Below are 18,040 nucleotides of genomic sequence, written 5' to 3'. Positions count from 1 at the left end.
TTCTTCCTGTTAAATGTGCCAACTGAAGGCAGGCGTGTTGTTCTAAATCAGGTCCAGCTCCATGAATTTACCACAGATGGACCCAGAACTAAAGGACTCGAATACGTTGATCATTTTAAAAGTTGCACTTTTGCCATTCTGGAGTATTAAATGTAGACAGATTAAAAACAAACAAAAAAAACCCGCAAGTGTTTTCCATTTTTATGACCACAACATAAAATAAGAAAAAAGTTATAACATTCCAGGCCAGACTGTAAATTACAAAGATTTAGGCTTCGAAAGACAGGATTAAAAACAAAGAAATTTATTTTTTATTAACAGTTTTGCAATAGAACCCCCCCCCCCCCCCCCAAACAGTGATTTACGGTGCCCCGGGACCCAAAGAGCTCTAATGACACAACATCGGCTCATGTTCAGCATCCCTCCAGCACAAACTGGCAAGAGTGGATCATCCAGGAGGGAGACTGAAGCCTCGCCCGGCCCCCACTCACACCCAAGGAGTCCATCTCCAACTGGTAAACCATTTTATTTCAGATTCAAATCTTTACAGCCACTTATGAAAAGTGGTGTCGCGTGTTTTCTGCTAACGGTACGGCTAAACTCTGGGTGGGGCATCAGTGCTTGTGGCCACAAAACAAAACAGGCAGTGTAAAGAAGTTCTTGTCCCAGCAGAACAAAGTTAGGGTTGAGGATTGGGACCCCAGGGATGGAGGGGGGTCCCAGACTGCCTCCATCTTCTCAGTCATCTTCAGGAGTCCCACACACAGGAACAGCAGGAGAAAAGGGAGGATAATCGGCTTCCAGTTGTTCAATACGCAGGGACATGAGGAGAAAAGCTAAGATGGAATGAACCACTTTGTACACCGTCAATAAATAATAATTGTTTGCCAGTTCCAGCTGTTATAACTCATCATCTATGTGGTTTTCATGATGGCCCTTCTCTGTTGGTCCTAGAAATGAGGAGAGATCAAAACATTAATATGAGGCTGCGTCAGCGTCAAGACGCAGCCTTTAAAGACATCATTTAAATCACAATAGGAGAGTTTCTCGATTCTCTTAAAAAAACGAATAAATTAAGGAACCCTAGAGAAAGATAAAGATAAGATCCATGCTGTTGTGACAAAAACAGAACAACTTGGTTGAAAACATACAAATATATTTAATCAATCCTAACGAGACTTTCAGAAAAGACAATTTAGTTCTTTTATTTTTGTCATCCCGGGAAAATTAAGTAAATTAGATTAACTGTCCTTGATTAGATTTATCAGAACACCAACATCTGACATCATCTTGTCGCTGTATTAATATATTCTGGTTTCTTTTCCCTTCTGGTAAAACAAAGCCCTGAATTTCATTTTTCCCAGCACGTGTCAGTCCTGCCGCTGGTCGATTATTTTAGCAGCTCAGGGGGGCTGCCCCAGCTCAGGGGGGCTGCCCCAGCTCAGGGGGGCTGCCCCAGCCCCGAGTACAAATTAAAATCCTGACAGGCTGAGGAGGTCCAGCAGCGCTATAATTACACATAAAGTATCCGCGTAGTATCAGTACAGTGTTGAGGTTTGATCACAGTTCTCCTGCATCGTTAGCCGCTGGTTTGGCAGCCTGACCTGTGGTCGTCGCTTCTTCCGTGGGCGGCGTTTGGTCGTCTGTTTCCGTTTGGGCGGCGTCCTCCGCAGTGGGCGGGGCTTCTCCGGGCTGCACCTCCTCGGGTGTCTCTGTTTGTAAAAGACATGCTAGAAACGTTAGTCCGAGCCCGGCGGCGCTGATTTGCGCCCTCCTGCTGTGCGCTGCATCCACCCACCGCTCTTTGCTGGCGGGTCCTCTTCTGTGGGGGGGATGGTTTTCTCCTCCGATGTGCCGTTGCTCTTGTCAGAGCTGGTGCCGTTCTTCGCCTTCGCTTTAGCCTTAGGCTTTGCAAACTTGGCCTTGTTCAGCAGGTAGTTGACCTCTCGGTCCAGAAGGGCCAGTTTGGACTCGATGTCTTTGGACAGCAGGACGGGACGTTCCTGCGGAGACCGTTTCTCTTGCTCTGCTACCGTCTCGTTTTTCCACGTCTGCAGCAGAGACAGCGACGCATGTGAAGACACCGAAGGAGCTACCGGCTGCCGCCCAACAGTGGCAGAACAGTGGGCACCCTTTTATCCGCATAGTATTTACCGTTGTTTCATTAATCACTTTCTCCAGCAGATTCAGCTCCACGTCAGTGAAGATTTGATCGTCCACGGGAATCATTTTGGCACTCCTGAGGAGGCAAAGGCCAAATCAAGTCAATAACAAGCGGTTCGAAGTGCCCACGGGCCACCCTCTCCCCTCCACTCGCTCACCTCAGGAAGAAGGTGGAGGTGTTGAGCATGCTCTCCAGGGCGGCCAGATGGTCGGGCCACTTGCGTCGCTCCTCCACCCTGAAGAACATGTCCTTGCTCAAGCTCTTGAGCTTGGACAGCTTCTCCCGCAGCTGCTTGGTGGTGGCGGTGTAGCCATCCTCGTCCATCCATTCGGACGCTTCCCTGAGTTTGGCTGAGATCTGGTCTTTCTCCTCCTCCGACACAACCAACTGGAACTCCTCCTGGTAGAGCTTGTCCTGGACAAGGAAGAGCGCTCAGATTTATTGATAAAGAAACGGACCAAGACTTGCCGTGCTGTGAAGGGGTCCGGGGAGCCCACCTGCGTCTCAAAAATGAAAGCTTCCAGACTGTTGAGGGTCTTTTCCCGCTCCTGTTTGGCCACGTCCCTGTCGGTCAGGTCCTGCAACCTGCAGAGAAACACGGTAAGTGATGGATCGCCAAACGGAGAAATCCAAGAGAAGCTGAAAGATCTACGCTTCTTGACTGTCTGACCTTTTTTTGGAGGACGCCAGCTGGTCCGTAGTGGGGTCAAGAATGTCATTGATGAGGAGTTCCACCGTGATGTCCTCAGAGATTTTGCTTTTCTTTTTGGGTTTTTCCTTCTTCTCTGCATCGGCCTCTCCATTTGTCTTGTTCTCTTGCTCTTCCTTTAACAACAAAGCCTTTGCGTGAAACCACCCCTAATATACTCAAAAAAAATAAAAAAAACCCTCACGGCCATTAAGCTCTGACCTTTGTCTCAGTTTTGCTGCCTGCCTCCTCCTCCTCCGTCTTCTGAGTTTTTTCTTCAGCTGCATTTTTCTCCGACTCCTCTTGCTTCTCTTTTTCTGCCTCCTCCTTGTTGTCTTTATCCTGGCTCTCCGTTCCAGACTCTGGCGGCACCTCCTCTTCATCCTCAACATCCCCAATCAGACATAATAGTTTTAATCTCACATCTGGGCGCAAACAAAACGCTTGTGTTCTGGAAAACGAAGGCGGCGGCAGGTTAACCACCCTTTAAATGGAAAATGTTACAGATAAAAGACGTAATCACAAACAACGATGACCAGAATGAAGGTACCACTGCTGCTCTATCGACCAGAAAAATGATTTTACACAAGCATCAACCAGCAGTTTTGGCTTCATGTCATGAAATAAAAACTATGTCTGAAGGGATTCTTACACCTGCTTGTTGGTTGTTAAGCAGGGTACACAAAGTTTCTGAGATATGGCCTTCAAGATCTGGGTTGGTTTTATTGGTTTGGGTATGTTGGGGAGGGAACTAAAAATGTAGGGAACATAAACACAGGGTGGCGGATGCAGCATGGAAATACCTGGACGGGTTCAGTAACATTTGGGGTTGGTTCTGATGACCCTCCTCCAAACAACGTGGAAATGGTGTTACCCAGTTCTAAACCAGAGAAAAAGCGATGCAAGGTCAAAGGTCAGAGCAGTGAATGCAGTAGTACGTTAAAGGACTTTATATTGTAAATTTGCTGTATTTTCTGAATACTCTTATATATTCAGGACAGAAGGAGATCCTGACATGTCTGCAAAACCTACTTGTCAATGTAGATTCTTCTTCCTTCTCTTCCTCGACAGTTTCAAACACAGCCTCCACCTGTGGATGAAAATATAGGAAACATGACTTATATATCTGCTTTTATTGGGGCCGCGAATATGACCGTGATTGACAGGAAGACGGTAAAAGAAATGTGCAGCAGGAACTGACCCGGTCCAGCAGAAGAACTCCACTTTCATCCATGTTGAAGTGAGCTTTGATGCCCTTCGACTCGGCATCCGCGTGCTTCAGAAAGCTGCCGTCAACTCCAGACAGTCTGACTGTGGTCAAGTTCAGAGAGCCAAAAATACTGCGACAAAAGGCGGCGAGACAGAAAGGAAGAGAGCTGCTGAGTGAGGATTCCCACCACGTCATCCTGTTCAAAGGATGCAACGACCTACAGCAAATCGTTCAAAAAACGCTGCTATCCAACCTGATGTCCTCCTTAGTGAGGAAGCTGAGGTCACCGTAGTTGATGTCAAAGGCAAAGTCTGTGTTGTAGCGGTTGAAGGTGATGACCTTGCGCTGAGGGTAGGGCGCCATCCTGTCAAAGAGGATACGCTTGTTGTGCTTCACGCTCTTGATTCCCTCCTCCTCTGTCTCACGGGTGAAGTCCACCTGGGAGTTCACAGCAAACAATGTATATTGTGCGCGATGCGGGTTAACCTGGTCTTTCGCGGGATGACGTGCACCGACCTGAATGGGGAAGACGGCTGCATCCCGGACCAGAAAAGGTTTGACCTTGAAGGCCTTGCTGAGGGCAGCAGCCTGGTACACGGCACCCATCGCTGCTGCCTCATCTGCATTGATGTTCTTTCCCAGCTCCTCTCTGAGGGTAAAAACAGCAACATTACAGCTGCAGGTACTGAACGTTCAGAAAAACAAACAGATTTACGCAGTTGGCATCATAGCAAAACACAGATGTGAGGAAGATGAGAGCGTCAGAGTAATAATGGGAACACATCCTAATCGCCCTTTCACTCCCCCTGCCTCGTGTCCCACCATTACTTCTGATTATGCTGCTATACACTTGGCTCTGTTACAGTCAGCGTTGTGTTGGCCTACACATGTGTTGTTGTGTCACTATTCCCCCCGTGCTTCTGCCATCAGCCTGGCTCCAGCTGCTCCAGCGTGAGCTAAAGGTGAGCGTGAGCTAAACACAGCTAAACTCAGCATTGAAGACCTCTTTTTGATGCCCGTTGTGAATGTTTTACCAGCCAGTGTGAAAAAGAAGAGTCAGGAAAATGTTCGCGCTCCTTTAGCATCTTTAATTTAGGCTTCCTGCTAGAACCTAGGTGTCAAACTCTGGCCCGTGGGCCAAATTTGGCCGGCAATGTAATAATATTTGGCCCGCAAAGCCATACCAATTGACTATTAGAGCTGGCCCGCTGGTATTTTATTAAATATATATATCTATATATCTATATATAGATATATATATCTATATATATATAGATATATCTATAGATATAGATATCTATATCTATATAGATATAGATATCTATAGATATAGATATCTATATCTATATATATCTATATAGATATATATATCTATATCTATATCTATATCTACCGAGTGCAAAGGTTTGCGTGTGCTTGGTAGATAATTTCTTTGTCATCAACTACGGTGACCTATATATATATATATAGATATAGATATATATATCAAAAGGTTCCCTGTTATAGCTGGAGGAAGATTTTTTTCAATAAATATCAATGTTGGCCCGTGACTTTGTCCCAGTTTTGAATTTTGGCCCACTGGGTATTTGAGTTTGACACCTCTGTGCTAGAATATGTGCATTAATATTAAAACAGACTGTGATGCAACAGCTGTGGTCAGCACTTACTTCTCAACAGCTTTGAGGAGCACTTCCTGGACCTTGGGGACACGCGTGGCGCCGCCCACTAAAATAACCTGCTCGATTTCGTTCTACAGACAGAAAACAATGCGGAAACGCTGTAAAGATGCAACGCTACAAGCGTACATACGCACAGATAAATGCACAAGCGAGGCAGCGTTGTGTAATGACAAGACTCACCATTGTCATTTCTGCAGCGCTCAGGGCATCTTTGACTGGCTGAGGGACCCTTTCGAAGAGATCCGCACACAGATTTTCAAACTCAGCTCTGGTCACTTTAGATTTGAAGTCTATGTCGTCCATCAAACCTTCCACCTGGGGGAAAAAAAGACGTTTGATGGGACGAGTAAAGTGCTGCCGATGGCCAGGTGTCTGTACCACTACCCTGCAGCATAACCGTGAGGTGGGACTGACTGATGATTGCAGGTTTACTCCCACGGACTCACCTGAGCCATGAAGTCCACATTAGCACTGAGTACCGTCTTCAGCCTCTGAGCCTCTTTGAGAAGCTTGGCCATGGCTCTGTGGTTTTCCCTCACATCTTTTTTACTCTTCTTCTGCTCATTGAATAGTTTGGCCAGGTGGTCCCGGAGCCGCAGGTCCATCTCAAAGCCCCCCAGTCCACGATCAAACCTATGGTCAAAACCAGGATTAAGACTGAAGCGGCAGACTGAAGTTCCTGTCAAATCCCTTGTCAATTCAAAGTAAAGAGGAATTCAGAGGTTGGTTCGATCACATTACTGCGGGTCACATGTGTTAAACTCAGTCCTCGAGGGCCACGATCCTGCCGGGTTTTCTGTCCTACCAGGCTGAAAATGCATTCAGTGGGATAGAAAACCCGGCAGGATCGTGGCCCTCGAGGACTGAGTTTGACATGTGGGTGAATGCCCAGGTCAGAAAGAATCAACACAACAAGTTCCGCATCCTGTCAAAGACAACTTGACAAAAGAGTGACTCAGTTACACCCTCTCACTAAAATCTCATCAAAAATAGCGCTCACCCAACACCTCTGATCTGTAACTGGGGCTGGGTGCCAGACTCTTTCGTTTTGACTGTCTGATAGGTGACGATGGTGGCCGTCGTGCTGCCTGATCCCATATCGTAGAACATCACATTCTGAAAGAAGATCAAAATCAGGAAATAAGCAAAAAGCCCAGCATTAGCTTATCAGCGCTTCGTCTGAATCATTCACACCTTTGCCGTGTTGTCGATGTCCTTCCTCCTGAAGACGCCGTAGTTCAAGGCCACTGCTGTGTTGTCATTAATAAGCTGAAGGACCTTCAGTCCTGCCAGTCGTGCAGCCTGTAACACAGCCCGGCGCTCAGCCTGGTTGAAGAAGGCCGGGACAGTGATCACAGCATCTTTGATTGGTTGTTCTGTTTGGGGAGGGGGGACAACATTACATTTCCTAAAGATGACTGTCCCGTATACAGTAAGCATCACGGTCATTAAGCAAACTGACCTGCAAAGTCTTGGGCCAGGCCGCATGAATAGTTAAGAACCATGCCGAGGAGCTCCTCTGCTGTGTACTGCATCTCTCTAATTAATACAAAAGAGTACAATACATTTATTCATTCAGAGAGTTAACTTGTACCATGAAGCAGCATGCTGCCAATGGGAGTAAGGAAAGAAACTCACTCAGAGTATTTAAAGTAAACCGTTCCCCTGACTGGGTCCTCTTGAAGTTGGTGCTCAGGGAAGCGTTTCTGATAGAGCGCCACCTGGAGGTTGTCATGCTTCTTACCGAGGAGGCTTTGCAAGTGTAAATACACAGTTTTGGGGTTCTTCACGGACTGAAATAGTGCAGAAGTGAACAGTCATTAGACGTAGCATTGAGGAGGGAGACGACTCCAACATCTGAAGTGTGTAAGTGATATCCAACAGAACATTTAACAACGGACCATTCCCAGCGCGCTGTCTCCAAAAAGTCTTTCATTTTCCTTCAGACATACAGCTGTGGGGGTTTTCCTCCTCGACTCCCTAAGAACAAAAAAACCAAAACAACAGGAATAAGTTCCTCCCCGTTGGATCACGCTAACACTCCCTCATTCCCAGTTGGTGTTCCGAGATATCCCGAGTTAACGGTTAAACAAAGAGAACTAATGATGATGGCTTTAGAGACACTAAGCCAAAAGACAGGAAGCAGAGGTGGAAGTCAGAGCGATGGTGCATGTTTGGGGGCAAGGCCAGACTGGGAGGGTTGGGACGTGTTCTGAGGGACAGTGGAGAAAGACCAAGGAGAAGTTTTATGGGTGTAGGGAGCCGGGACAGGAAGGTAGCTGGTGTTCGAGAAGAGGATGCAGCGGAGAGGGGAGATGGAGACGGGGAACAACTGGAAGTTGAAGCAAGTCACTCAGGCCTTCACAAACAGGACGGACGCTCACTTGTTCAGGACGATCTCCATCGGCACTCCTGGTTTCACAATGGCCATTTTCATCCACTCGCTGCCCAGGTCAACCGACATGACGGCTATACTCACTGCAAACACATATTTTGGGCATATTTTGGTATTTGGGGAGCTTCTCCTTCAGACTGTACCTGCAGATGTCTTCTATAGATCATCCTACCAGTATTTGAAGGCAACATTGAAAAGGTGAGACAGAAGATGGCAACCAGCGCCAGCTTCTTGCCCTCCATGATCAGCTGTGAGAACGACAAATTTGACATTTATTCACACAAAAAAAACAAAAATCCACCATTGTTACACACACATTGAAAGTCCATTAACATTTGTATAAGGCTTCAGTATTTTTCTGTACTATAGAAACTTTTTTCCAGGTTTAACAGAGTCTCTAAATGTATCATCCACCACACACTATAACACACTCATACTTTAAACAAAAACTGAGTGCAAAGGTTTGCGTGTGCTTGGTAGATTATTTCTTTGTCGTGACGCTCAGCGCTGGGGGGTTCTTCTCAAAAACAGCTGATTCTACTGCTGCCATCCAATCTTGTTCTGAGCTTCTGGTACCGCCAGTGTTCCCCCACCGGGAGCACGTGGCTGCACTGTGGCCACCCTAAAGACCACCTGGTCCACCAGCAGGCAAACCCCTCAAGGTTGAAGAATGGGATGTCAGGCAAGTGTGTGACCACACTACCAAATTAATAAATTGTTAAACTTCTTCAGACTTCCATTATCCCAACCATGCGACTCAAGATCAAAATTGGCACAATTTCCATCTAGGAACTAAACAGGATTTCCAAAAGTGTAGGGCCTCATTTAGCTGAGCGCAGTTCAACTTAAAGCTTAGTTACTTGGAGGTACTTTAAGCTCCAAGTGTTATGTAATTTACAGTATGATGGACATGTGTGAGATCATTCTGGGACCTTCTAATCTGCAGCACATTCACAAAAAAGATTAGAATAAATGGAACAATGTTCAAGACTAATGTGAAATTAGGCAGCTGTGGTGACCTACTGTTTAAAATGAACATTTTCCTTTTAGTTTAACAGTTGCCACAGAAACACTGAGGCAAGTGGAAGGCCTGCGAGGCTCATCACGCACGTCACAGCTGGTTTAAATTTGGCCTTTGTCCCAGCCAGGATATGCAAATCATGTAAAATACCTGATAACACCCACAAAAGGTGGAGACACTTCGGATACACGTGGTTGTAGCTGGAGTCGAGCCATTCTGGATCCCAGGAGCATTATAACAGTGTTTTAATGTCGATGAGAAAAATGGAGAAAAGGGGCGCTCTTCATAGGAAAACAGGCCCATAAATTCATCAGTAACTTGCAGACATAGAAACGAAAAGGGGCGTGCGGTCGCTTGATTCAAATTAAGGTTCAAAGTCATAAAACCAGAACTTTTATCTGTGTAAATCATCCAGGTGACATTAGTTGCCCAGCAACAATAGCTGAAAAGATGTGCAGAGAACAACCTAAGCCATTTCAGGCTCAGCAGGCTGCACAACGATGTTCATCTTTGTATATCTGGAAAGAAATATGTACATGTGCACATGAGCCCGGCAGGAGAAGTTGACAGCGTTAGTTAGCTAGCTGTGGACCATCCATCACTAGAAAAGCACCACTGGTGCACCGAGCCTTGCACTCACCTCTCTGGGGCCGGAAAGCAAGACTTCGGAGGGTCTGCGTGTTTGTAGGAAGCTCCCCGAATTAATGTGTCCCTTTTGTGCGCTAATTCAGAAGCTCTTTGTTAATAGACTCGCTCGTTTTTGGTTCCCCTTATCACCGTCTCGTAGGGCCCGGAACGCGGCGTCACCTCATTGGATCTAGTGAAGCGACTACCGGGTCGGAAACCCACGTCGAGCTCGCGTGAGCAGATCTTTCCGTTTCCGGCTAGCCTTTCAAAGTAAAAGAACATGAGGCTACTATAGACTATAGAGGCGGGATCCAATGCTTGGTCAGATAGATGAATAAATGCATTCTTAGAAACCATTTAATGCATATTTATAATGTAAAGGAAAAGAGGTTTAAGATGGGTTAACGGCTTGATGTATAGATGATGTTGATGATGTAAAAATTGATTTCTAAGGAGGTAGTGAAGGTGAGATGAATGCGTCTGATCTATTATTATTACTAAATTAAAAAACACTGGTCCTAATCGTAGAAAAAGACAGAATAAAACCATAGACGTATGTGAAAGTCCGAGCCTAGAGAAGCGCGACTTATATGAATGTTTTTGTTTCGAAAGGAAAGGTTTATGCTTCCCATAATTAAGTTCAGTTGTCTTGATGGCCGCTACCTAAACCAGCTTCCGCTGTGGAACTCGGGACCCGCCCACTTTACTCCACGCACTGCGCCTTGATTGGTCCACGTGAGGCGAGTGCCATCAGCGCGCTTCTAATTGGTCCACGTTCTGTTAATGGGCGTTCCCTAGTACGACGTTTCAACTTCAGGTTTGTCCCGCATGTCTTTCCATCAGCAAGATAGATCCAACTGGAATTAAAACCTAACACATAACGAGTCAAGAAATCAAGAAATTCTAAATTTATGACAAACTGTCACGTCAAAAAAATACGATGACACATACCTTAATTTACTAAACCCGGCCTTTAATAATAAACTTAACATTGTTTTAAATTTTATTGAGCACAGAAATGTTACTTTGGTTTCTTGTGCTGTAAACATTCTTATGACGCAACATTTCTAAGGCGCATTCAAACTGTACATATGTTAAGTTTCTTCTCCAAATAATAATCCTTATTTACACATTCACTTCCGCTCTATTTACTGTTCTTTTTCCTTTATTGTATTTTTCTGTTATTTTCTAATGATGGCTGCGGTAACAAAAAATAAAATAAAATCCCTTGTGTGATTAATAAAGTATCTATCATCTATGTAGCTTGTGGTTTTTGTATTTTATAAATTTAACAGTTTTGTATGCAGGAAATACAAGTGACATAGAACTTAGATACCCGTACTGGTGGTTTCCTGTTTACTTAAAAGGAATCAAACTAATGTAGTATCTTTCTTGTGATAAAAGATCAAATAGAATATTATCATACACATCTATTTTTGCAGTAAGTACACATTTGCAGAGGACATGAAAAACCATTAACATCCAACTATTTGTCTCCCCAAGAATCACATGTCAGCAGTGTAGTTTTATTAAGCATCCAGATGGAAAATTAATCATTTAGTCACAGTTACACTATAGAATTTCATAACCAGAATTTGAGTAACGATTTAGGACACAGTGTTTGAGTTTGAAATACATTAATATATTTTTCAGCGATTTTGATTCAACAACATTTCAGCCAAACATCATCACAATAAACACAATTATACGCTGTTGGATAACACAGCTGCTGTAAAGCTTTAGTCTGAATTAATAATTCTAGCAGTTTCTCTTTGTGTGGATAAGAAGATCCCTCTGCAGGTTGACTTCTAGACTCCCAACAGGTTTGCTACCAGGTGGATCCGTCACCAGAGTCAGTTTGTTAAAGACCCCGCGGCCAAAATAGTCAGCGACCACAGAGAATCCATCACTGGAACTGCGCAGCTGGGAGAGAGAAGAAAGACATTTGAGATGGATATCAGTGTTCAAAGATCTACAGGAGATGAGACTCGGTTTGATCTTACGCGAATCTGACTGTCGCGCTCGTGTCACGTGATCGTATAGTTCTGGATTGTGTCAAATGTGGTTACCTGTCTGTTGAAGTGGTCGTGCAGGTCGCGTTTCTGGTCCTGTGCACGCAGCATGTCCATGACTTTGCGGTTCTCAGGAGTGCACGTGGGGCACTCCGCCTCGCTTTCAGCGTAACTTTCAAAGCAGTGCTGGTGGAAGGAATGGCTGCACAGGAAGTGAACCGAGGGCAGTTCTAGGGGGCTGTTGCACATGTTACACTTGGTCTTCTGGAATATCTTGGCACTTTGTACAAACAAAGTTTATGATTAATTTCACAGAACGTGCACATTAATGTCAACTTATCAGCAGCTACTAGGCAAATGAAAACTCTGGATCTTGTTGATGGGAACAGTCGCCACACCTTGTTTTAAGGTCCTGGATCTCAGAGCGGAGGTGAGCAGTTTCCACTCGGTACTGGCAGATTTTGCGTTCATCATCTTCTATCTGCTGACTCTCTCTCTGCAGCTTGTTAATAAGGTAGTCCTTGATGACTGAGAGAGTGGCTGTGGAATTGTGTGCCAGCGTCTGCACCACTATATCGGAAAAAAAAAATCATTCCGATTAAAAAAAGGCAGCGTTTACGGTTATTTGCTGCCTGCTGTTAATTTTAATTGTAGTCATAGCGGTGGAAATCCACAAGGAAACACGAGCTACATCCTCTAACACCGAGCGGCTCACCAAGTAAAGGAGGCATCAGGTTGTTTTGGTCGATGTGATGAAGGACCTCGCTGATGTAGGCTTTGCAGTCCTCTTCCTTCCTGGCAAAGTAGCCCAGGGCCTGTTCCCAGAGACAACCCTCCTGGTCTCCGTAACGCTTGCAGGCTTCAATCACTTTTCCATATTCCTCATTCTGCATGTGGTAGTGCATGATCTGCTGGTACCTGCAACCAATCACATGTATGTTCAGTTCAGCCCAACCCACATGGGCTGCTGCTCAGACCGTGGTCCAGCCGCTGCCATAAGGGGATCCCCCAAGGGCGAGCTTTGTGTTGGTCATCATCTTCACTTACAATTTGCCCTTCTCGTAAAGGTAAAGGATGCCTTCTTTGAAGTTGTGCATCTGGCAGAGCACCAGAGCCTTGTCGAACACGGTGTTATCGCTCCTCAGCAGCAACACGGCCTCTTCCTGCAGGACCTTTTTTCTCTGCAAACATGTGCAATCGCAAAAAAAGCCTTAAACGAGTAAAACCGCACGTCACTGTCACGCTTTTGTACGTCAACATCATACAGCAGTCTGAAAAATACTGAATATGGCCCCATGGAGCCTGTTTTTAAAGGTCTACCGATGGTCATTGTACTGGTTCACGTAAATAAACTAGTAAAAAGACCATAAATGAACACCCTGTGTTCTATGTTGATCATTTTCATAGCATCAAAATCCGAGTTGAGGCGTGTGCTAAACTGACTGCAGGATCTTCTTCATGGGCCCAGTCTTGGAGGCGGAGCTCCAGGAGGGTGTCGTACACCCCCTGAGGAGAATGGGGTTCCACTTTAATCATGTGTTCCAGGAAGGCTCGCAGCTCCCGTGGGTTGTTGGCAAATACTGGGATGAATTCCTCAGAGTTGGCCTTTAATTGAAGCAGACATTCGATTCAGATCGGCGACAAATCTACTGACGACGTCACTGGAAAACTGCCGACTCGGACGCACAAATACTACAGGCTCACCTTGTTGTTGAGCAGAGGATCCAGGCTGTCTTTGTTTGCTCCGTCTCCGTTTGGTTGATATTTTGTGCATAAGCCTTTCAGCAGTAATGTGGTGCCTTCAGGGACATGGTGCATCAGTGTCTTTCCATAGCGCTTCATGTTGCTCTCAGCTTGCTCAAAAGGAAGACGTCCGATGTAGCGCAGCCCTTCCTCATAATTCTGCACATCACCAAAGGTATAAAAGATTGCGGTAGATTTAACAACTTTTTTCGTGTTCAACTGCATTTCTTTACATTAGAAATGTGTTGAGGAGCTCATTTTGATACTTGTCTTTGACTATTTTTACTAGCTTGTTAATCGCGAACAGCACAGAAGGATGATCTCAGCACTCCTGAGCTGAGCCTCATCTTGCACGTCTTTACCTTGATGTCTTCCAGCTGGATCTTTAGGTACCATTCATGGTGCATGTGCTTCTCAGCCAGGAACACAGCATGGCTGTGGTATCCAGCCTGTCGCAGTACCTTGATGGCGATCTCAACATCAAAGTGGACCTCACTTTCACTGCTCTGCTCAAACACAGATGCATTTTGTCAGGCTTTAGGTTCTGAGAGGCTCCTGCCAGAGGATACTACTGCCTCAAGTGATGATTTGATTTGTATCCATCGCCTGTTTAATCATTTTCAACTGTTTCACCTTAATGAACTCTTCCAGCTTGGAGCTGTCCTTCAGCTTGGTGTAGCAGTTGAGCAGCAGGGTGGTGTGGTCTGCGTTGGCCAGTGACTGCCTGTGCAGGGCTTGCAGATATGCAGTCAGATTGTGGATCCTCTGGGCGTCCAAGAATTTCCTGATAACATATGATGGTTCCAGTTTTCCAATGGTACTGCAGGGAAAACACAGGGATATCTTTAGCCACCGCTTTAACAATGCATCCAAAGAGCAGCAGTTATTTTCAAAATACCAGGGACTGCGCAGTGTTGTAACAGGCTGTACAATATGGGTATGAGCCAGAGGACACCACCTCTCTTCACACCCCTGCCATTTATCAATGAAAGTGATTAGATGGAGCAGGTATTCAGTTTGGCCACCAGGTGGCATATTTGGCCAGAAATGATCAACCCAGAAGGCCCATGAACGAAGGCCTTATGGGGACATTTTTATTTTTCATTTCACATATTTTGTTTCAAATATTTCCAATTTTACAGTCATACGTTAAACCAGAGCAACACATCTGAACGCCCTAGCCAAATCATCTTCAGCAAAGGTCTATTGTGAATATGGAAAACACTGAAATTGAGGACAGTCCCGATTAAGGCGATTACCGGATATACTGCTGGATGGCCCCATCATGGTCTCCTTTCAGGTACAGGTGGTCACCGTAGTGCCTGAAGATCTCAGACAGTCCATCGCTGTCCAGATGCTGACTCTTGGCCAGGTTTATCGCCATCACAAACAAGTTCTTCTTAAATAACATCTTTAAAAACGACAGGGACAATAATATCACCCAGAAGACGTGACATTAAGCAGTCGACGATGATAGCGGATACCGACTCACTTCCAGTTTGGTCTGCGTGTCTTTTTCCTGAAGAACAAACATTTTGCCATCTCTGGTCAGGATGTAGAAAGAGCCCCACTCTGCAACTACGTCGATCACGTCATCAAATTGCGTGCTGTAGGCAATGAACTTGTTATCCAGATCATAGATGGTCAGGAACTGTTTGTCTGACGAGGAGCTCTCCCTGCTGCCAAACCCTGTCCTGAGTAAAACCAAAAGACAAGGAACACTCGGGGCTGAGTAAATACTAAAAAGCAAAAATAAAGCCAGGAACTCAATCAGATTTTTACCAAATAAAGTGAGAAATTCACAACACCATGATGTCTCATTCTATTAGATTTCAAATAATAATCTAGAAAAACAGGTGTAGGACACAGCTCCGAATTAGCGGTTCATTTTATCCTTACTTGTTGGGGGATTTCGGGTCTCTGATGAGTAAAAACAGATACCCTCGGTGCCAATGGGCCAACAGTTTATGTCCATCAAAAGCAAAGCAGGGCCCTCGCTCATCAGGCTGGTAAAGGTACACACATTCATCTCCAGCCACGATGAACTGGGAATCCTGGGAGGGATCTGCCAGACAGGAGCAGCGCAGGGAACACCCATGCGTATCCAGTTCTACTTTAGGATATTCTTTGATGGACAGCGTGTAGCACTGGGAAGAAGGTAAGGGCAGACGTTTAATGCTGATGGATCAAGAGATGAGAGGGGTTTTCTTCATGCAAACACACTTACATAGACCTTCTCCAGAGTGGCTACAAACAGATGGGTGGCCTTAGCTACTTGGCGGAAGGCGAGACCAGTGATGGGGCTATTTCCCTCGTGCAGGGTCATAGTTTTACTGTGACGATCTCTGGTGATGTCACCTTTGGTCAAAACCACGCTGCCATCTGTGAAGCCTGTCAGCGAGAAGCATCTTTCAAAACCGAGGATGAGGAAACTCAGAGAGAGAACAGACACGCGTTTCTTGCCTCCTTACCAATGGCCATGAAGTTCAGATTCTCGTGTACACCAAGGCACGACACCTCTGTGGGTTTGTTGCCAGGGATCGCAGGGAAGATCCTTGTGCAGAGAGGAGTCCCGCTGTCTTTTTTGTCAAGGTTCCAGACCTTCACCTGGTCAACCGAAATCACTGACACTAGGAGTCCTGTGACGTTGGAGATTCTGCAGACTTTGGACACTTACCAGAGGATTAATACCGTGTTCATCCTGCCCCACGGACACCAGGATGCTGTGTTGCTTCAACTGGTACAGGTGCGTGACCCGCAACTTGTAGGCTTGAAACGGAGTCAACTGCAGGGAACGGGTCAGAAGCCAGACTTTTCCATCCATATGTAACAGTAGGTTAAAGAACGTCTGGGTACAGTGAAACTACACAGGAGCCTAAAAATGGCCAAATCTGGATTCCAAAAAACATTTTTAAGTTATAAAATCTATAATTATTTCATCATATCTTTGGTATAGTAGTATTTTTTTCCCCAAACTTCTCTCAGGCAGAGTAACTTGAAGGCTAAATTCCTACTTTTAGAATAGAGCTATACATACAGTTACAATTCTTAATAGGCTAAAAGTGTTTCAAAACATTGAGCTGCGAATCCTTTCCTGTCAACTCTCATTTTAACACAAAAACACGCAGGATTCCTGAAACTGAAGCTCAGCAGTACAAATAGGCGGAAACGTTCAATTCAGACGTTTAACTTTAAAGGAGGAAATGTTGTTTAGGCTGTGAGATTCTTCACCATGTCCCTGTTAGCATCACACTGTCGGTAATAGCATCGCGGCTTTATTAAAGGATATCTCCGAGAACAATGTGACCTCGGCCGGAGTCACACGCTGATATTCCGCTGGGAAGAACAACATTTTTCCCGGTATCTCCATGTTCCTTTACGACCTCTTTATCAAAGAAGACAAATTTCCTCCACTGTAAGAACGCTGCCATTTTGTTAGCATTGGCACAAAGCTTTGGCAGGGCGGGGTCATGTGACAGCGAGTCACGTGACTGAGCAGGAAGGCTGGAAAAGCGCAACAGTTAAGAAAATCCTGCGCAACGTTTACCTTTAATTTAAGAGATTTCTACAGAACTGTTGCATTAGGTGATGAGGAATTACCGACATGGCCCTGAGAACCTTGAATATGGCCTTAGTCGTAATCATCACGAAATTCTTAGTTTTTCTCCTCAAATAGGTATAAGAATAATTATTTTCTGCTCTCTTCCAGGGTTTAATGTGCGAATTTCTGCACAAAATTCTTATTATTTTTATTTTGATGGGTGGTTGTGCACACAACCGAAGTAGTCTATAATACACCATTTTACAGTCACCTTCTAAGACAGTTTATTTTGAATTATAATATTAAAGTTGTGAACTGATTTTAAGGACATTTTCAGGAAGAGATGGATGAATTGGGATGATGTTCTGGATTCCAGCGGGACTTGTGTTATGTAAGCTTGCTACTGCTGCATATACTGTATATGTGTGTATGAGAGCAGAATTAGAGGTGACCTGAATATGAATAAAAGCCCATATCAGTCACACGAGAGACAACTATATCATGAAAACGTTTTTGTTTGTTTTTCTTTTTGACCATATTTACTATTCAATAGCTGGCATACAATTCCATTTTATACACTGCTCAAACAAATTAGCAACACTTTTTAATCAGAGTATAGCAACCTATCCGTCAAACTTCTGGGACATTGATCTGGTCAGTTAGGTAGCAGAGGGGGTTGTTAATCAGTTTCTGCTGCTTTGTTGTTAATGAAATCAACAACGGGAGCATCAGAGGGGCAACAATGAGACCGCCCCCAAAACAGGAATGGCTTTCCAGGTTGAGGCCACTGATCCTTTTTTTCCCTCCTGATCTCTTTTGGCTGATTTTTTACTGACTGACTTTCTACTGCTGTAGTTGTTCATTTGGCTTGGATCAACATCTCTGTTGATAGCATGGTGCGGTACCTGGACGCTACAGAGGTTGCACAAGTAGTCCATCTCCTCCAGGATGGCACATCAA

The 18,040-nt window shown here is 45.0% G+C and overlaps 2 protein-coding genes across 2 annotated transcripts; both read right to left on the bottom strand.

Moving 5' to 3' along the window:
* Positions 1–185: 185 nt before the first annotated feature.
* hyou1 (hypoxia up-regulated 1) lies at positions 186–9,992 on the bottom strand. Its single transcript, XM_011619143.2, has 24 exons — positions 9,798–9,992; positions 8,309–8,384; positions 8,126–8,219; positions 7,643–7,721; positions 7,380–7,534; positions 7,204–7,280; positions 6,936–7,117; positions 6,742–6,857; positions 6,188–6,374; positions 5,922–6,056; positions 5,730–5,812; positions 4,579–4,711; positions 4,316–4,500; positions 4,054–4,192; positions 3,885–3,942; positions 3,656–3,732; positions 3,075–3,236; positions 2,835–2,989; positions 2,662–2,749; positions 2,322–2,578; positions 2,155–2,239; positions 1,799–2,051; positions 1,605–1,712; positions 186–950 (listed from the first exon to the last, which is right to left on the bottom strand). The coding sequence occupies exons 2-24, from the start codon at positions 8,376–8,378 to the stop codon at positions 901–903; spliced, it is 2,928 nt and encodes a 975-aa protein (XP_011617445.2). The 5' UTR covers positions 8,379–8,384; positions 9,798–9,992; the 3' UTR covers positions 186–900.
* Positions 9,993–11,279: 1,287 nt separating this feature from the next.
* vps11 (VPS11 core subunit of CORVET and HOPS complexes) lies at positions 11,280–17,010 on the bottom strand. Its single transcript, XM_003977898.3, has 16 exons — positions 16,829–17,010; positions 16,217–16,365; positions 16,011–16,146; positions 15,767–15,930; positions 15,439–15,686; positions 15,032–15,233; positions 14,799–14,950; positions 14,173–14,359; positions 13,902–14,045; positions 13,501–13,698; positions 13,240–13,401; positions 12,844–12,977; positions 12,512–12,714; positions 12,195–12,366; positions 11,854–12,076; positions 11,280–11,707 (listed from the first exon to the last, which is right to left on the bottom strand). Exons 1-16 carry the CDS (start codon positions 16,968–16,970, stop codon positions 11,543–11,545), a joined length of 2,781 nt encoding a protein of 926 aa, XP_003977947.1. The 5' UTR covers positions 16,971–17,010; the 3' UTR covers positions 11,280–11,542.
* Between the last annotated feature and the right edge of the window lie 1,030 nt (positions 17,011–18,040).

The sequence above is a fragment of the Takifugu rubripes genome, chromosome 15, assembly GCF_901000725.2.
Source record: "Takifugu rubripes chromosome 15, fTakRub1.2, whole genome shotgun sequence".
In the NCBI taxonomy this organism is placed as follows: Eukaryota; Metazoa; Chordata; class Actinopteri; order Tetraodontiformes; family Tetraodontidae; genus Takifugu; species Takifugu rubripes.
The sequence above is the reverse complement of the archived record's forward strand: the minus strand, read 5'-3'. Positions and strand labels throughout refer to the sequence as shown.